The following is an 18,688-nucleotide window of genomic DNA, read 5'->3' as shown; positions in this document are numbered from 1 at the left end:
GAAAACAACCGATGCAATTTATGCCGTTTTATTTCCCAAAAAGCAACAGTGAAATTATATTTTACTACACATTAGTCCAATACAATCGTCACACACACAAAAAAGGTTTCTCTAGGAAATGAGGGCTAAGAAAGGACAATATTGATTAAATTCAAGCTGATCATCGATGTTTATTTTGTTTTCACAAAGACAATATATTCCGATATCCACTTTTTTTTTTCCCCTTCAAAAATCAATTTGCCATTGCTAAACATCCACCACATTGCAGTGTCTGTCCTAAAAATGTTCATCTTTACACTGTACAGATGTGCAGTAAACAAGTATGCTTACGTGGGACTAAAACCAAAGCTACGAGTCATCCATGCGGAACTGGTGTGAAACTTTCAGGGCGCCATCCAGAAGGGCATAGACTGCTGCTGCGGCTGCTTTTTAGCCCGAGGGGGCGGCGGGGGTGGGCAGCGGTACCCCTGTATCCAGTCTAAGGAGGTAGAAGGGGAGCCCCCGGGGTTACCTGAGGCTTTGGCGCTCGGGTGGTCTTCCTCCTCGTCAGACGAGTCGCCAGCGTACGCTACCAAGCCTGTTTTTAGCCTTTTCCCTGCAGGCTCTGCTAGAAGGAAGGGGGAGGACACACATTTGGGAGGGTGTTGGGGTGGGGTGGGGGGAAGACAAGAAAAAAAACAGCAACAACAAAAAAAAAATGGCAGCAACAATTCAACACAATCCAAATTGTTAGAAACAGATTAGTTCAGCGGAGGATGGTAGGGCCATCCCAGAGCCGCCATTGGTCGGTGGGGGGCGTCCAATGGAGCAGCAGGACGGCGTCACGTGACAAGTCGTCATCAACCCCCACCCCCAGAGATGACATGGAAGAGAGGAAAAACAAGAGAAAAAAGAGAAAACACAAAAACAGGAGAGACTCTCGTTAGTGAGGGAGGCCCACGCTGCATACTGATGATGTCATCAGAACGGGACAAGAAACTGGATAAATGGTTCCACTTGAACTACTAGGAGGTTTTTAAGTCACGGCGGCAGAATCCTGGAAGAGTCATCAAAAGCATCAACTCTTTGTTTGCGTCAGCGGATCCACTGGAGACATTTTAGTTTAAGTCTACGTAGATTCCTGGGTGGAAAAATTCCACTTTTCCTGACGGTGGATTTGGACACAGGATTTGTCAATGTGACATAATAGACTTACCCACAGGGCCTTGTGGTTGCCGCCTCTCCTCCATCTTGGGTCTCACGCCATTTACGGGCAACAGTGGTGGAGGCATTAGCTGCCTACTGAAGAAGAAAACAAACACTAAAAAAAAAAAACTAAACATTTGTTTTGATACTGATCAAATAAAAAATTACAGCAGTGATTCTATAACTAATGGTACAGTGGCTTAAACTCAACTATATTTGTCAAGTACAGTTCAGTTCTATTTAACTAAAGTACAATACATTTGAGTTTAATATTTTTGGTTTGTTTTTAAATATGTATTAATTGTAATACATTTTAATTGAATCAATATGCAAGTACAGTTTTGTATTTTCCTGTATTTAAGCCAAGTGGTATGTTTATGGTCATGATGACCAAAGTAATTTAGGTGGTATTTAGTGTAAAATGTTTGCGAACCAGAGACAAACCTCAATTGTTGGTAATGTTACAAAGAAAAAAAATTACACGGGTGTTAAAAGTGTGAATGCTATGAGTAAAGGAATAATTTAAAAATATGAAAATAAAAATACTAAAATAAATAAAAACAGGCATGAAAATTTGTAAATTAGTAATTGCGTGGTAAAAAAAAAAAAAAAAAAAAAAAAAAGTAAAATACTGTTTAATATCTTTAGTAAAGAATCGATGAACTGGACTCTTCCTGTTGGTCAAATTTGTTGCATGTTTCCCCCCTCCCCTTTTCATTTTAAAAAATTAATTAGGCAATTAGGCTAACAATGTAGTTAAAGTATACAGTACAGCAATCCCCCTTAAACATACACACCTTTGGTGTAAAATGTTTACAATGAGTTCAAAAAGTGTGTTTATATAGGTTTCAATGTGATTACAATGTACGAGTGTTATTTTAAGACTTAAACTTAAAAACAAACGCTTCTATTTTTTATTCCATTATCCATCCATCTTTTGCTCATCCGGGGTCAGGCCACAGGGGTAGCAGCTTAAGCAGGGAAGCCCTGACTTCCCTTTCCCCAGTCACGTCATCCAGCTCTTCCGGGGGGATCCCAAGGCATTCCCAAGCCAACCGGGAGACATAGTCCCTCCAGCGTGTCCACGGGGCCTCCTGCCGGACAAACGTGCCTGGAACACCTCGCCAGGAAGGCATCCTGGGGGGGGGGGGGGGATCTTAACCAGATGAGCCACCTCATCTGGCTCCTCTCGATGTGGAGGAGCAGCGCCTCGAGTTTTGACCGAGTTTTTCACCGTCTCACTCAGGCAGAGCCCGGACGACCCACAGCTTGGGACCATAGTTGAGGGTAGCAACGTAGATCGATTATAGATACGCAATACTATGGTCACCAAACAGGATCCCCTCGGCTGCACCTAGAAATTCTGTCCATAAAAGTTATGAACAGAATCGGTGACAAAGGACTGCCTTGGCTGAGTCCAACTCTCACTGGAAACGAATCTGACTTTCTACCGGCAATGCGAATCAAACACTGACAATTGTCGTACAGGGACCGGACAGCCCTTATTAAGGGGTCCGGTACCCCATACTCCCAGAGCACTCCCCGAGGGATATGGTCGAATCCCTTCTCCAAGTCCACAAAGCACATGTAGACTGATTGGGCGAACTCCCATGCACCCTCGAAGACTCTGCTGAGGGTGTAGAGCTGGTCCACCGTTCCACGGCCAGAATTAAAACCACACTGCTCCCCCTTAATCTGAGATTCAACTTCCTGACAGAACCTCTGAATAGACCTTACTGTTACTATTACATATTTCCGATACATTTTATGCTCGCAAATTTTTTTGTGTTCAAATATATGTTTAAAATGTTAAAAAAGTGTTTTTTTATTAAGTATAAATGTGTTTATGCATGTGGGAGCAGTATTTTAAGGCTTAAACTATAACAAATTCAGATTTTCACTGGTGGGTCTGGAGTAACCCGTGGGAAGAATGGGGGATCACTGTACTGTTTAAAATAAATAAATAAATAAAATTTTAAAAAAACCTTAAAAAAACTGGAATGGCACACAAGACATACAGTTAAAAAACATCACGATAAAGTGTAAAATATAACAAGGTGAAAAAAGGAAAAGAGTGGATAGTTAAAAATTCAATAGATTCAAAAAATGGCTTGCATTGAAAAATGCTGGATTTAAAGCTGTTAAAAAATTATTAACTAATGGTAAATGACTCATAAAAATAGAGGAAAATAGAGCCTAATCTAAGACTGGTAATATCTGTACGAGTGGTAATATCTGTACGAGTATATTAAAGAATGACCAATTATGGTAAGAGTGTGAGAAATGATTTCCAGCAGAGCTCTGCGTACCCGTCCCTCTCACTCGGAAGGTCGGAGGAAATCGACGTTGGGGGTCCTGCAGTCTCGGGGCTGCCAGCGGAGTAGCCTGCACCTAAATTAGTCATATGAATGGGTCCATGCTATGAGCAGAAAGACACACAGGCGCCATTAGCAGACATCCTCGACTTGACTCTAGTGGCCATAGTATCAAGTGTCACTTTCCCCCCCCCCCGACATTATTGCTTACCGCGTGTGACCAACATTTTCCCAGGACGCGATTTAAGACACTTTCAGCCCATCACAGAATATATGTAAATATTTTTTGTTCTTCATGTAACTAAGCAAGCACAATAAAAGGAACTCACAAGCCATGCTTTTTAAACCAACATGCATGTAGAAGTAAACTGTGAGCAAATTTAAGCAGTTCTAATTGTTCCTACAGAGCAAAGAGAATATATTATTGTCAGCACTGTTAGATGTTCTCTTTGACTGCCATGTTCATGCCGAGGTAAAATAAATAAATAAATAAATTTGTACGTTACCTGATAGCCAAGGAGACCACTGTCATACTCATCGGGCACTTCCTCTGTGAAACGTCTTTTCTGCGCCGGATTGGCCGACATTGATGGAGGAGGCGCAGCTTTGGGTGGCGCCACAGCCGAAGGAACATAGGACATGGGGGGAACCATCTGCACAGAGAGAAGGAACACACTGTTGAACAAGTTTGGCCACAAATACATGTCGTGTTTCAGTATTCTTGTGGTACATTTGTTCTACACTTAAGTATTACACAGTATGTATTATTTAGCTTGGGAATGTCTGAGTATTTTAATAGATAGTAACTCCAGCCATCCATTTTCTGTACCGCTTATCCTCACTAGGGTCACGGGCATGCTGGAGCCTATCCCAGCTATCTTTGCGCGAGAGGCGGGGTACACCCAGCCAATCACAGACATTCTCAGGATTTTCAGGATTTTTAAGGGGACAGCAGAATTCATGGTTCCCTTTACCACAGCAGGTTTTCAGGTCCTGAAGAAATAAAATATCCCCGGACCATCACACTACCACCACCATATTTTACTGTTCCTATGATGTTCTTTTTCTGAAATGCGAAGTTACTCTTTCGTCAGATGAAATGGGACACACACCTTACAAAAAGTTCAACTTTTGTCTCGTCAGACCCCAGGGTGTTTTCCCAAAGGTTTTGGTGATCATCAAGATGTCCTCTAGAAAAACTGAGAAGAGCCTTAAGGCCTCTTTATACTCGCGCGGACAGCGACCGCGCTGACGTCACTGTGGCTGTCACGCGCGTAGTTTGCCTTTATACTCGAGCGCAACCCACGCGCGCAGTTTTGACAATGTACTGTAGTTCACCTCCAAGTCGGGGGTGTCGCTACGGCTGGTATTGGCTAGGACACCACAGGGTGGAGTTTTTTTGCCTACTCTTTTTTTTTTTTATAGTGAATTCATGAACACTGACTGACCTTAACTGAGGTAAGTGAGGCCTGCAGTTCTTTTGATGTTATTGTGGGGTCTTTTGTGACTTCTTGGATGAGTCGTCCCTGCGCTCTTAGGGTAATTTTTGTTTTCACCATTTGTGGATCATGGCTCTCACTGTGGTTGGTTGGAGTACCGAAGCTTTAGAAATGGCTTTCTAACCTTTTACCAAACTGTTATAGCTCAATTACGTTCTCTCTCATCTGTTCCTGAATTTGAAATTAGAATTGAACTCTGTTATGATAAACCACAGTTATGTTTTAACGGGGTGGACAACGTAGGGCCACGTAGGTTTGAATTTTCTTCCCTCCTTTAATAATAAAAACCATTTAAAAAGTAAATTTTGAGTTTACTTGTGTTGTCTTTGACTAATATTTACCTTTGCTTGCTGATGGGAAACATTTAAGTGTGACAAACATGCAAAAAAATAAGAAATCAGGAAGGTGGCACGCACACGCACGTGCGCAAACACAGACAGACACACACACGCGCGCGCGAATATGTACCTGAACCACAGAAGCTGGAGCAGGAGGAAGGACGGGTGGCGGAAGAGGTGCCGGAAGAGGAGCATTAACAGGAGGCGCTGGACAAAGAGGCGGAGCCAGATTCGGAGGCGGTGGAGGCGGCAGTGGAGCAGGTGGGAACTGAGGCAGGGAAACTTTGGGTGGCGCAGGTGGAAGCATGGGAGGTGGCACAGAGAAGGCCATAGGTGGGGGATGATGCTGTGGTGGGGGCACTGGCATGGGGTAGCCGGGCTGGAAGTCAGCTGGGGGGTAGTATGTGGGTTGCGGGGGCATCCCGTTCACCACTGGCGGCGGTGCAAAGCCTGGAAGGAGGAGAGGGTCAGAAGTTCAGGCTTACTCCATTTAAAATGCTAAATGTTATGTTTTGGCACCATTTTTGTGCCGATGAACTATGTTGAAGTGAGGGGAGAAGCTTCTACTATACAAGCAAAATCCCTGTCTAATAGAAAAGTGGTGCTTTGCTGCCATCTTGTGGCATCTACATCAGCTAAAATAAGTATTTAACAAGTCACTATTTTTCTCACTAAATATATTTCCAAAGGTGCTATTGACATGAAAATTTCACCAGATGTTGGGAACAACCCAAGAAATCTGTACATACAAAGAAAGGAGAAAAAATAAGATCAGAAATTAAGATATGTGTAATAATGTGAAATGACACAGGGAAAAAGAACTGAACACGCCAACTGGTATTTATTTAATACTTTGTACAAAAGGCGGCACGGTGGCCGACTGGTTAGACCGTCAGCCTCACAGTTCTGAGGTGCGGGGTTCAATCCCCGTCCCCGCCTGTGTGGAGTTTGCATGTTCTCCCCGTGCCTGCGTGGGTTTTCTCCGGGCACTCCGGTTTCCTCCCACATCCCAAAAACATGCATTAATTGGAGACTCTAAATTGCCCGTAGGCATGACTGTGAGTGCGAATGGTTGTTTGTTTCTATGTGCCCTGCGATTGGCTGGCAACCAGTTCAGGGTGTACCCCGCCTCCTGCCCGATGACAGCTGGGATAGGCTCCAGCACGCCCGTGACCCTAGTGAGGAGAAGCGGCTCAGAAAATGGATGGATGGATACTTTGTACAAAAGCCTTTGTTTGCAATGACATCTTCAAGACGCCTCCTGTATGGAGAAACTAGTCGCATGCATTGCTCGTGTGATTTTGGCCCATTCCTCCACCCAAGCAGTCTTCAAATCTTGAAGGTTCTGTGGGCTTTTTTCATGGACCTTGAGTTTCAGTTCTCTCCATAGATTTTCGATTGGATTCAAGTCAGATGATTGGCTGGGCCATTCTAGCAGCTTTTTTTTTTTTTTTTTTCTTTGAAACCAGTTGAGAGATTCCTTGGCAATATGTTTTGGATTATTATCCTGCTGAAATGTCCACCCTTGTTTCAGTTTCATCATCCTCCGAGATGGCAGCAGATTTTTGACAAGAATGTCTCAGTACATTTGTCTATTCACCCTTCCTTCAATAATGTGAAGTTTACTGGTACCATTTGCTGAAAATCAGGCCCATACCATCATATTCCCACCTCCGCACTTCACTGTTGGTATGGTGTTTTTAGGGTGATGTGTAGTACCATTTCCTCCTCCAAACGTGGTGCACACTATGGCGTCCATGCAGTTCAATTTTGCTCTCATCAGACCAGACTACATTCTCCCAGTATTTAGCTTGTCCAAATACTCTTCAGCAAACTTTAAACGAGCTTTGACATGCTTTTTCTTTTCAGCAATGGGGTCTTGCGTGGTTGAGCATGCATACAGGCCATAGTAGCGGAGTGCATTACTCACTGTTTTCCTTGTGACAACAGTACCTGGCAATTCCAGGTCTTTCTGAAGCTCTCCACAGGTGGTCCTTGGCTCTTGGACAACTCTTCTGATTATTCTTTGCACTCCTCTGTCAGAAATCTTGCGAGGAGCACATGATGGAGGCAAATTTATGGTAGTATGATCGGCTTTCCACTTACGTATTATGACTAAAACCGTGCTCATTGGAACATTCAGAAGCTTAGTAACCAATGCCATCGTTATGTTTTGCAACAATTACTTTGCGATGGTCTTGAGAAAGCTCTTTGCTCCTACCAATCATGAAATGTGTCTTGACTCACACCTTGGCAATGAGACCTTTTTTGTAGGCCATCAATTGGGACTGAACTAGCTCTTCATTTGCATTGACAGGAGGCTGGATTGCTGTTTTGATTATTGATAGAGTTTAGGTGTTGTCTTGGCTTTTCATGACTTTTTGCACCTCCCTTTCTTCATGTGTTCAATACTTTTTCCCTGTGTCATTTCACATTATTCCACACAACTTTATTTCTGATCTTATTTGTTCTACAACCCCAATTCCAATGAAGTTGGGACATTGCTTGCTGAAATAAGCAGGGGCGTCCATGAAAAAGACGTTGCTTGGATGGCAGCATATGTTTCTCCAAAACCTGTATGTACCTATCAGCATTAATGGTGCCTTCACAGATGTGTAAGTTACCCATGCCATTGGCACTAACACAGCCCCATACCATCACAGATGCTGGCTTTTGAAGTTTCCGTCCATAACAGTCTGTTTGGTTCTTTTCCTCTTTGGCCCGGAGGACACGACGTCCACAATTTCCAAAAACAATTTGAAATCTAGACTCGTCGGACCACAGAACACGTTTCCACTTTGCATCAGTCCATCTTAGATGGGCTCGGGCCCAGAGAAGCCGGCGGCGTTTCTGGGTGTTGTTGATAAATGGCTTTTGCTTTGCATAGTAGAGTTTCAAGTCTCCCTTATGGATGTAGCGCCAAACTGTATTTACTGACATTGGTTTTCTGAAGTGTTCCTGAGCCCATGTGGTGATATACTTTACACATTGATGTCGGATTTTGATGCAATTCCGCCTGAGGGATTGCAGGTCACGGGCAGTCAATGTTGATTTTCGGCCTTGCCGCTTACATGCAGTGATTTCTCCAGATTCTCTGAACCTTTTGATATTATGGACCGTAGATGATGAAATCCCTAAATTCCTTGCAATTGTACGTTGAAGAACATTGTCCTTAAACTGTTTGACTATTTTCTCACGCACTTGTTCACAGAGGTGAACCTCGCCCCATCTTTGCTTGTGAATGACTGAGCAATTCAGGGAAGCTCCTTTTATACCCAATCATGGCACCCACCTGTTCCCAATTAGCCTGCTCACCTGTGAGATGTTCCATGTTATTTGTTTGATGAGCATTCCTCAACTTTCTCAGTCTTTTTTGTCACCTGTCCCAGCGTTTTTGGAACGTGTTGCAGCCATAAAATTCAAAGTTAATGATTCTTTGCTAAAAACAATAAAGTTGATCAGTTTGAGCATTAAATAAATGCTAAATAAAACAAATAATGTAGCCCTATGGGGGGCACAAGCCAGTGCAAAATGTAGGCCGGTCCCAAGCCCGGATAAATGCAGAGAGTTGCGTCAGGAAGGGCATCCGGCTTAAAAGTTTGCCAAACAAAAATGAGCGGTCATCCAAAGAATTCCATACCGGATTGGTCGTGGTCCGGGTTAACAACATCCGGCGCCGTCAACCTACTGTGGGTCGAAGTTGAAGAAGAGGTGGAAAGCAGGTTCTTTGGCAGAAAGAGAAGAGGAAACCACAGAGCCTAGAACTGAATGCGGGGGCTTTGAATGTTGGGACTATGACAGGAAAATCTCAGGAGTTGGTTGACATGATGATTAGGAGAAAGGTTGATATATTGTGTGTCCAGGAGACCAGGTGGAAAGGCAGTAAGGCTAGAAGTTTAGGGGCAGGGTTTAAAATATTTTACCATGGTGTAGATGGGAAGAGAAATGGAGTCAGGGTTATTTTAAAAGAAGAGTTGGCTAAGAATGTCTTGGAGGTGAAAAGAGTATCAGATCGAGTGATGAGGCTGAAACTTGAAATTGAGGGTGTTATGTATGTGATTAGTGGCTATGCCCCACAGGTAGGATGCGACCTAGAGGTGAAAGAGAAATTCTGGAAGGAGCTAGACGAAGTAGTTCTGAGCATCCCAGACAGAGAGAGTCGTGATTGGTGCAGATTGTAATGGACATGTTGGTGAAGGAAATAGGGGTGATGAAGAAGTGATGGCTAAGTACGGCATCCAGGAAAGGAACTTGGAGGTACAGATGGTGGTAGACTTTGCAAAAAGGATGCAAATGGCCGTAGTGAACACTTTTTTTTTCCAGAAGAGAAGAACATAGGGTGACCTACAAGAGCGGAGGTAGAAGCATGCAGGTGGATTACATCTTGTGCAGACGATGTAATCTGAAGGAGGTTACCGACTGTAAGGTAGTGGTAGAGGAGAGTGTGGCTAGACAGCATAGGATGGTGGTGTGTAAGATGACTGGTGGTGAGGAGGAAGATTAGGAAGACAGAGGCAGAGCAGAGAACCATGTGGTGGAAGCTGAGACAGGACGAGTGTTGTGCAGCTTTTCGGGAAGAGGTGAGACAGGCTCTCGGTGGACAGGAGGAGCTTCCAGAAGACTGGACCACTGCAGCCAAGGTGATCAGAGAGGTAGGCAGGAGAGTACTTTGTGTATCTTCTGGCAGGAAAGGAGAGAAGGAGACCTGGTGGTGGAACCTCACAGTACAGGAAATCATACAAGGAAAAAGGTTAGCTAAGAAGAAGTGGGACACTGAGAGGACCGATTATATGCCTTGAGGATGTTGATGGAAAAGTACAGAGAAGCTCAGTCGGAGCTACATTGTGTCCTTGTAGATCTAGAGAAAACCTATGACAGAGTACCCAGAGAGGAACTGTGGTACTACATGCGGAAGTGGCAGAGAAGTATCTTAGAATAACACAGGACATGTACGAGGGCAGCAGAACAGCGGTGAGGTGTGCCGTAGGTGTGACAGATGGATTTAAGGTGGAGGTGGGACCAGCCCTGACCCCCTTCCCGTTTGCAGTGGTGATGGATAGGCTGACAGATGAGGTTAGACAGGAATCCCTGTGGACCATGATGTTTGCAGATGACATTGTGATCTGCATTAAAAGCAGGGAGCAGCTGGAGGAACAGTTAGAAAGATAGAGGCATGCACTGGAAGGCAGAGGAATGAAGATTAGCCGAAGTAAGACAATATATGTGCATGAATGAGAGGGGTGGTGGGGGAAGAGTGAGGCTACAGGGACAAGAGATAGCAAGGGGGGAGGACTTCAAATACTTGGGGTCAACCGTCCAAAGCAATGGTGAGTGTGGTCAGGAAGTGAAGAAATGGGTCCAAGCAGGTTGGAACGGATGGAGGAAGGTGTCAGGGTGTGTTATGTGACAGAAGAGTCTCTGCTAGGATGAAGGCCAAAGTTTACAAGACAGTAGTGAGGCCAGCCATGATGTACGGATGAGAGACAGTGGCACAGAAGAGACAACAGCAAGCAGAGCTGGAGGTGGCAGAAATGAAGATGTTGAGGTTCGCTCTAGGAGTGACCAGGTGGGATAAAATTAGAAGCCAAGGTTCGATGTTTTGGAGACAAAGTTAGAGAGCAGATTTCGATGGTTTGGACACGTCCAGAGGAGAAATAGTGAGTATATTGGTGGCAGGATGATGAGGATGGAGCTGCCAGGCAAGAGAGCTAGAGGAAGACTAAAGAGAAGGTTAAATGGATGTCGTGAGGGAAGACATGAGGGCAGTTGGTGTTCGAGAGGAGGATGCAGGACATCGGCTTACATGGAAAAGGACGATGCGCTGTGGCGACCCCTAAAGGGACAAGCCGAAAGGAAAAGAAGTTTGAACATTAAATATCTTGTCTTTGTAGTGTATTCAATAAAATATAGGTTGAACATGATTTGCAAATCATTGTATTCTGTTTTTATATATGTTTAACACAACGTCCAACTTCATTGGAATTGGGATTGTATTTTCTTTGAATGTGTGGATTATTTGGGTTGTTCCCAACATCTGGTGAAAATTTCATGTCAATAGCATCTTTGGAAATATATTTAGTGAGAAAAATGGTGACGCGTTGAATACTTATTTCAGCCGCTGTATAGGCAATTATACCTTTTGGGGGGGGGGGGGGGGGGGGGGTTGTAAATTTACCGAGGCAGGGCTTGGTCTTCATTACTGTACATTATTTGTATGAGAAACACAGTAAGTAAACAGTAAGTACAGCAGTAACTGAGCGCGCTTTCTTGTGACCACGTATTCCTATGTTACAGGTTGTTGGTAACCGTGAAAGGTCATATGTTGGGACCATATAAACTGAAAACCTGCTGTATTTGACATGATACTTGATGTCCAACTTGTATAGTGCAACCTCCAAATTAAAACACAATGAGTGCAGGTGGCATAAGAACACATCTTGAACTTTATGGTTTTGTCTGTATGTACTCTTTTACAAATTGTATGCTCAAAATGGCAGCTGTTCTATAAAATCAATTTGTGCATGTACTATTGAGGGCATAGTGACCATCTGCCTCACAGTTCGGAGACTCTGGCTCACTTGTGACCATAATGAGCATAAGCACTACATAAAATGGATGGATGAATGTCTTTTTGATTTAGTTAAATGTACTGCCTCATGTTTTACTGAAAAAAACAGATGCTTTCCAATGTCAAAATAAGTTCCATGTCCAGTTTTACAGTTCTCATCACAATTCCCTCTCACTCTTGGGTAGTGGTATCCCAAAAAACACAAACAGGCTACAGTAAAAGTAATACACACTTGAAGTTAATAGGCACTTTGTTGTGAATTAGGTTATACACGAAAGGTTTGAACTCCAAGTTTGAGTGTTTTTTTTTTTTTTGGTGATATTTTTCCACAAAAAGATGGTTGACCTCCAAATTGTATCACTTTGGGGAATTCTACTGTGGAGGTTCCACTGTAGACAAAATGAAGACATTCTTGAATCCCACTTTGTACATGTACCTTGTTGTGATGGCATCACTGAGTTCATTTGAGTGAGAAAGCGAGAATACTCTGCATGGACCTACAGAGAGAAGACAAATCCTCATAGTGCTGATGATGACATACAAAAGTGGTTGAAGGTGCTACTTACAGTCTGTAGCAGGTTTTGACACAATGTTTTCGCTGCTGCAAGACCTTCTGGTTTGGGATGGCTGGAGAGGAACAATGGAAACGTAGTAAGCTATAACTACTTTGCACTAGACTTCACACCGATTTTATCGGCCTGATCGGTATCGGCCGATAATTAGCATTTTATGCTGATCGGCTTTAATGTCATAATTCGCCGATTGATCGGCTCCGCAAAAGACATTTACTCCACGTCGCCATCGTGCACAGTATATTCGAATCCAAAAGCTAGTTTATTTTTAGCCTTGTCGCGTGTCTTTTGACGTAGTACTGCAAATATCTGCTGGCCAATGAAGTCATAAAAAAAAAAAATATTAAAAAAAATACCTCTGCGGTGTGACACAGACAACACGTAATGCCCAGATCAGACTACAAGACAAATTTCCTCTTTCACGATTGCACAATGTCAGACTACTGCCATAAAATCTTGTATTCCGATACCACCGCATCCCGTTTTTTACGATCATTGGCTTTATCTTGTCAACTCAAATGCGACCGGATACACTCGTTACCGTGGGGACGACACCACGATTGGATCAGCCAACTGTATTTGGCGACGAGTACATGAGTGGATCGGCCGACTGTATTATAAGACCAAAATGGGGAAAAACGTGTGTTGGTGGTCACCGGTGCTCAGGACAGGACAGGAGAGGACATTCGATTAAGGCTTGCTTGAGGTATGTTCCCGTACTTTTAATACGATACGGCTGGCAAGCAGGCAACAAAACGTTATGTAGCCTAGCAAGCTAGTGGTAGCACGGACGGTTGTACGTAAACATGCTGCTGTTCTGTCGAATCATGCTCTAAAGTTTCGGTGTGGGTGAAGTAATTTAAGTAATTAAATAAGTCTGCGGTCTTATTAAAAAAAATAATAATAAAAAAAAAATAAAAAAATACATGAAAAAAATATGCATATCCTGACAGTTTCATCCCTCTCTGGCTCCATCTAATGCCTCTAAATTAATTTTAAACTAGACAAACAAAATGACAAACTCAATATATAGGGCACAATATAGTGGATAGAGAGAGACTCCGTACACAGCAAACGTCTTACGGCCTGGAGCGACCTTCACCTGATGTAGATGTACATGGGCTCAAAGGCCTCTCTTCCAGACGTAGGCTCCAGACAGCCTGAGCCTTTTCCTCTGAGGAAGACTTTGGCTCCAGTCTCACCCTGGATGTGCTGCAGGTACGAACAGCCGGGACCCTCCACCCGCTCTTTGACCACAAAGCCCAGGATGGCGTGCTCCAGGCCCACAAAGATCTTATCTTGAACGTAGTGCATCTGTCAAAACATTCCACACGGACAATTACAACATCCACTTGTAAAAGCCAAACCTCTTAAGTGAAATGTATTTACAGGAGAACCTCCAAAATTAGTTAAAAACACAATTGGGAAAATGTGCCGTTATCATCAGCAAATCTCAGCTGAGTGAGCAACTAAAGGCAGTGATTCTCAAACTGTGGTACACTGGCTCCCTCTAATCGTATACGAAAAATGTTAATTAAAATTTATTTATTTTTTTTTTAAACCTGAAATACAAACAAACCTACAGGAAGTCCTCGAGGTACGACACACTCAACCTACGATGTTTCGACTTTACGATGCCCGTGCACCATAGTGTTTCTGCTTAGCTAGTGCATAGTGCTTGTCTGTGTTTGGGTGCCGTGAGTATCTTTGCCTTTTTCGCCCTCCTTTTGTCACACTCTCAGCAGTAATGGTAAGTACAGCATCTTATTTTTTTATTTTAATGTATTTTAGTTTCTTTATACGAAGTTTTAACCTTTTCTGCTACGGTCACCTGACCGTGGTCGGGAGACGCAGGGGTTAACTCCCTTCTCTCGTTGCACAGCTGAGCTGGGTGGCGGCAACAATAAAGGCACGAAGCATCAATTTGCTGCTTTAATGGCTTTATTAGCTCCTCTGCACATTCACCGTCAACGGGTCCTTTGCTAATCGCTACTCTTCCTCGGTCGCCGTCACTACACTTGCTACTGTACACACTCTCACCTGCGCGCACTCCTTCCTCCTTCGCAGTGCCGTCTCACTCACACATCGACGTACACGCCCACACACACAGAGCTTGCTGTCACAATCACGTGGGACAATACCCGTAACAGAAGTATTTCAACGTGAATTTCGACTTTAACGGTGAAATCCGACTTGCGCGGAAATTCGGGTTACGTCGCCAGCGTAGGAACGGAACTCGTTCGTAAATCGAGGACTTCCTGTATTAGAATGAAACTTGTAGCTATGCATACAGCCAGATTAAATAAATAAATATTTTTTTTACTTTTCAACAAGAGTTTGATTGTTAATTTCTTAGTTCTACTGTACTTTATTATACAGTGGTTAACTTCTCTATACTTGCATGATGGTTAGAAATGCAAAAATGTGAATTAAAGTCAACCAGGGTTACAAAAGCAAGACTGTACTTTGTAGCTTTCAATGTGTGTTTTAGATTCAAAGATGGCCGTCTTACTCCAGACTGGAAGTGCGGTTTGTGGTGCATCATTGGTGGCAGCGAGGATGGAGGTGCTTGCTGATAAACTGTCACTGTGGGTGCGGTGGCGGAGGAAAAGGACGAGGACACTGACGAGGCGGTGGCAGCTTTCACAACCCCATTGGTGATGATTTCCTTGATCTTGTTTACAGCTCCTGAAAGTGCAACGAAACAGACGCATCAAAATCATTAGTCGCTGACAAAAAAAAAAAAAAAAAGACATTACAAGGATGACAGAGTACTAACGGTCCACAAGCTCCCGCGTCTGTCCTTGAACGTGCAGATAAAGAGGACGATCCCTGAGAGGAAACAGCACAGAGGTCATGTTAGGACATAAAAATAAAAAACAATGAGCAACTTAAGATGGCTCAAGAGAGACAAGTCATGTCACCCCGGTGGCGCTTTGCCTTTCTCCTCTGCAGTCATGTAGCGTCCTCTGGTGGACACGGCAGCACTGCTCACTTTACTGATCTAGACAGAAAAAAAGATCATCACTACTTAAAACTGAATTTTCAAATACTATCAGAAGCATTGACCTACATTTACAACAGAAATTCATGAAATCACATAAATTAATTCCCAAAAGTCTAGTCTCTTCATTTCGTAGGGTATCCTCCAGTACTGTATCTATCAGATGTATTTGTCCAATCAGATTTTAGCCTCTGTTGGCATGTAAATCTAATTGGCCCAGGGCCTTCAGAATCACTCGTGCTCGCGGATTTGACTTCAAATATATTAGAACAATCAGATTTCAAATTCATCCTCGCAGGGCCAGAGCGCTGGCCCTCGATGATGTCAGCATTAATCCGTCCTCTGGTTGGTCAGAGCAAGCCAAGTTTGACTAGCAAAACACATCTGTTGCGACATACACTCAATAATATATCTAATAATCACCTCATCACTGGTGAGTATGATGTATTTTATTTAAACATCGTATGTGCTCCTAATGACGTACACTTCACTGTTGTGTGCTGTCATATTGAGTTTTTGGAGTATTGATGGTCTATATAATTGTGATGTGATAGTGGTGGTATTAGGAGGTGCATTACGTTGCGCATATCCCAACTAAAGGCCTTTGTACCACATGTGTGGCCAGCCGCTGAGATTTCATAACGTAATCATTGAATAAAGGTCATTCATACTGACCTCATCCTGCGTCTGCCCTCGCGTCAAGAGATTCCGGCATGTGATCGGGACGTCATTGATCTCGACCTCCGCCACCACTAGGTCGTCTTTAGCCTTGGCTGGCACCTGAGGCTTCCCGATGCCCATAGCCTGTGAGGGACGGGGGAACAAATGGACAAGTACAGTGATACCTTCAGGGTTAAATTCATGTAAAATACTGCTAACGTACACATTTTGACATCGGCATATAATGCGAGCTAGACTTAATTTCAGCCAGCGTTAAAAGCTGTAACAAAATGTAGCATTTGGAAAATACTAAAGCTCAGTCAGAATGATACTGTTATTAATTTAAAACTATGTTTATTGCTTTGGTTACACTGCATTTAGTTCCATAAGGGGAGGGGGGAGTACAGCGGTATGAGGTTTTTTTGCGTTACGAGTTGTCGCTTGGTGTATTTTTTTAAAGGGCTTTTTTGAGGTAATTTTACTTACGAGCGAGCTTCAGCTACGCCGCTGCTCGAGTTAAGTGAAAATAAAGGCGCAATTAACATACTGTAAAGCCCTTGCAAGTGGACAAGGAGAGCCACAGACACTGATGCACTTTCACCTGTTTATTGATGGGACACACAGTCAAACAGACAAATATAGAATGAGAACACGCGTAAGGAACTGCTATAGGCAACAGCTCACGCCCAGAAGCTCATATGCAGACTAGCCAGCAAACCCAAGTTCAACTCCAGGTATCATTCAAAAGGCCACACTGCTAAAAGGCACACATCAAGCACTCAAATACAGTAATCCCATACTATTCATGGGGTATTGAGACAACCGCAACTAGCAAAAAACTTCAAGCAATTTTCGTATGTTTGTCTCTCACTCGAGAACGCAAGATGTTTCACTTCAACGGAGTTCCTCGGCACTAAGACAAGGCTTGTGCCGCTATCTTGTTGTATCACAGGGTGTTTCAGAAAGCATAAAAACAGCAAACAGGCTAGTTTAATGATGGAGCAAAGGGTTAAAAAAATCTGCAAAAATATGAATTTGCAGGTAATCGTGAATAGGCGGGCAATACAGTAATGCATACAGTAATTATTTATATATTATACAAAGTTTATATATTTACATTTTCCCTTAGTATGTTTTGGAGCTGTAAGTAACAATGTTTTGATTATCAATTAATCTGTCCATTATTTTGTCAATTAATAGATGAGTCGGATAATTTTTTTAATTTCCATCCTTTTATTAAAAAACAGGATATTTCAAATTGACAAAATGCACGAACATAAATTGATTATGATTCATTTACTGGTTTTGTCCGTAAAATGTCAGAAAATAGGGGAAAATGTTGATCATTATTTACCAAAGTAAAAGCAGATGTTTGCAAATGTCTTCTTTTGATTAAAGATAATCAGTCAGCTATCATGAAAGACGACAGCAATCAGAACATTTACTGTTGAGATGCTGAAATTCAGAGGATTTGGACAATTTTAATTCAAACAAGGTCTCTACACAATTAAACAATGATCAAAATAGTTGAATAATTTGATAATTGATTAGTTGTTGATCAATCGTGTAAATGGTGCACCTCTAATATATTTTACTATTTTATACAATACGGATACAGCACTATTTTGCTTTCGTAAAGACGTCACAAACAAATAGTGTTTTTTTTGGGAGCATTGTAACATATTAATGGCATTTCAACAGGGAAACTTGATTTGCCATCTAAATTACTACGTTCACATTTTTCACAGAGCAAATTTAACCTTAGAGTCAAGAAACCACGGCACAACAACTACCTCTCAGTATGACCCACAGCAGTTCTGAACAACTGCAAACTACAACCACAACAATAACATATTGGTAAATAACTTCTCGCACCATTCATTTACTGTCGCAGGATACAATACCCGAACATATATACCTTGCAGCAGTGTCGTTTACCTTCTCAATGGGTCCCGATGTGCCTATCTGCGAGGGCTTGAGTTTGCCCTTGGACACCAGCATGGCATTAATCTTGGCAGCCACCGCGGCGGCGGCGTCCAGAGCCCCCGTGGGTGCAGCCTCAGCCTCCCCCGGGCCTCCAGTGCTGGGACCCGGCTGGTCCCACTTGCTAGCGCGGCGGCTAGGAAGACACCACATGATATGTACTCATTAACAGTCAGTGTATAGATATTATTTGACCTTGCAGCGTTAAAAAATATTGCCACGAGCATAGTGTTAAGTACCGTTTTAAGAGACGCATGCTATTTAGTGTTTGTTTAAAATGTGGCTAACTACAAAGAGCTAATACGCAACCAGTCCTCCATGATTATATAAATATCGATGAATGTACGGCAGCCAAAATATTATTACCACACGAACGCTAACTCACCCGCCATTTTGACCTCCACCAAATGACATATATGTCCTAAAAAGTCTTTCGCTTTGTGAAAATACACGCAGGGAGCCTCTTTGCCTATATTTAGCCCACCTATGATACTAGCTTACGGGGCTAAGCTAAGCAAGCAGATACTTCCGTCTCCGGTTGGTGGTTTATTGATAAGAGTCGCC

The 18,688-nt window shown here is 43.0% G+C and overlaps 1 protein-coding gene across 6 annotated transcripts; it reads right to left on the bottom strand.

Annotated features, from left to right (window-relative positions):
- Positions 1 to 12: 12 nt before the first annotated feature.
- khdc4 (KH domain containing 4, pre-mRNA splicing factor) lies at positions 13 to 18,666 on the bottom strand. Of its 6 annotated transcripts, none has more exons than XM_061776331.1 (14): positions 18,510 to 18,666; positions 18,080 to 18,260; positions 16,157 to 16,285; positions 15,402 to 15,481; positions 15,257 to 15,309; positions 14,990 to 15,165; positions 13,580 to 13,791; positions 12,472 to 12,532; positions 12,342 to 12,402; positions 5,468 to 5,787; positions 4,007 to 4,153; positions 3,495 to 3,604; positions 1,196 to 1,281; positions 13 to 604 (listed from the first exon to the last, which is right to left on the bottom strand). In XM_061776331.1, exons 1-14 carry the CDS (start codon positions 18,536 to 18,538, stop codon positions 384 to 386), a joined length of 1,866 nt encoding a protein of 621 aa, XP_061632315.1. In that variant the 5' UTR covers positions 18,539 to 18,666; the 3' UTR covers positions 13 to 383. The 6 variants fall into 6 exon arrangements, 4 of the variants coding, with proteins under 4 accessions (XP_061632315.1, XP_061632316.1, XP_061632317.1 ...); XM_061776332.1 differs by having other exon boundaries at positions 1,196 to 1,278; XR_009788937.1 differs by having other exon boundaries at positions 541 to 604; positions 3,495 to 3,576.
- Positions 18,667 to 18,688: the final 22 nt, after the last annotated feature.

Source organism: Phyllopteryx taeniolatus, chromosome 6 (assembly GCF_024500385.1).
Source record: "Phyllopteryx taeniolatus isolate TA_2022b chromosome 6, UOR_Ptae_1.2, whole genome shotgun sequence".
Classification (NCBI taxonomy): domain Eukaryota; kingdom Metazoa; phylum Chordata; class Actinopteri; order Syngnathiformes; family Syngnathidae; genus Phyllopteryx; species Phyllopteryx taeniolatus.
This window is presented reverse-complemented; position numbering and strand designations above follow the sequence as displayed.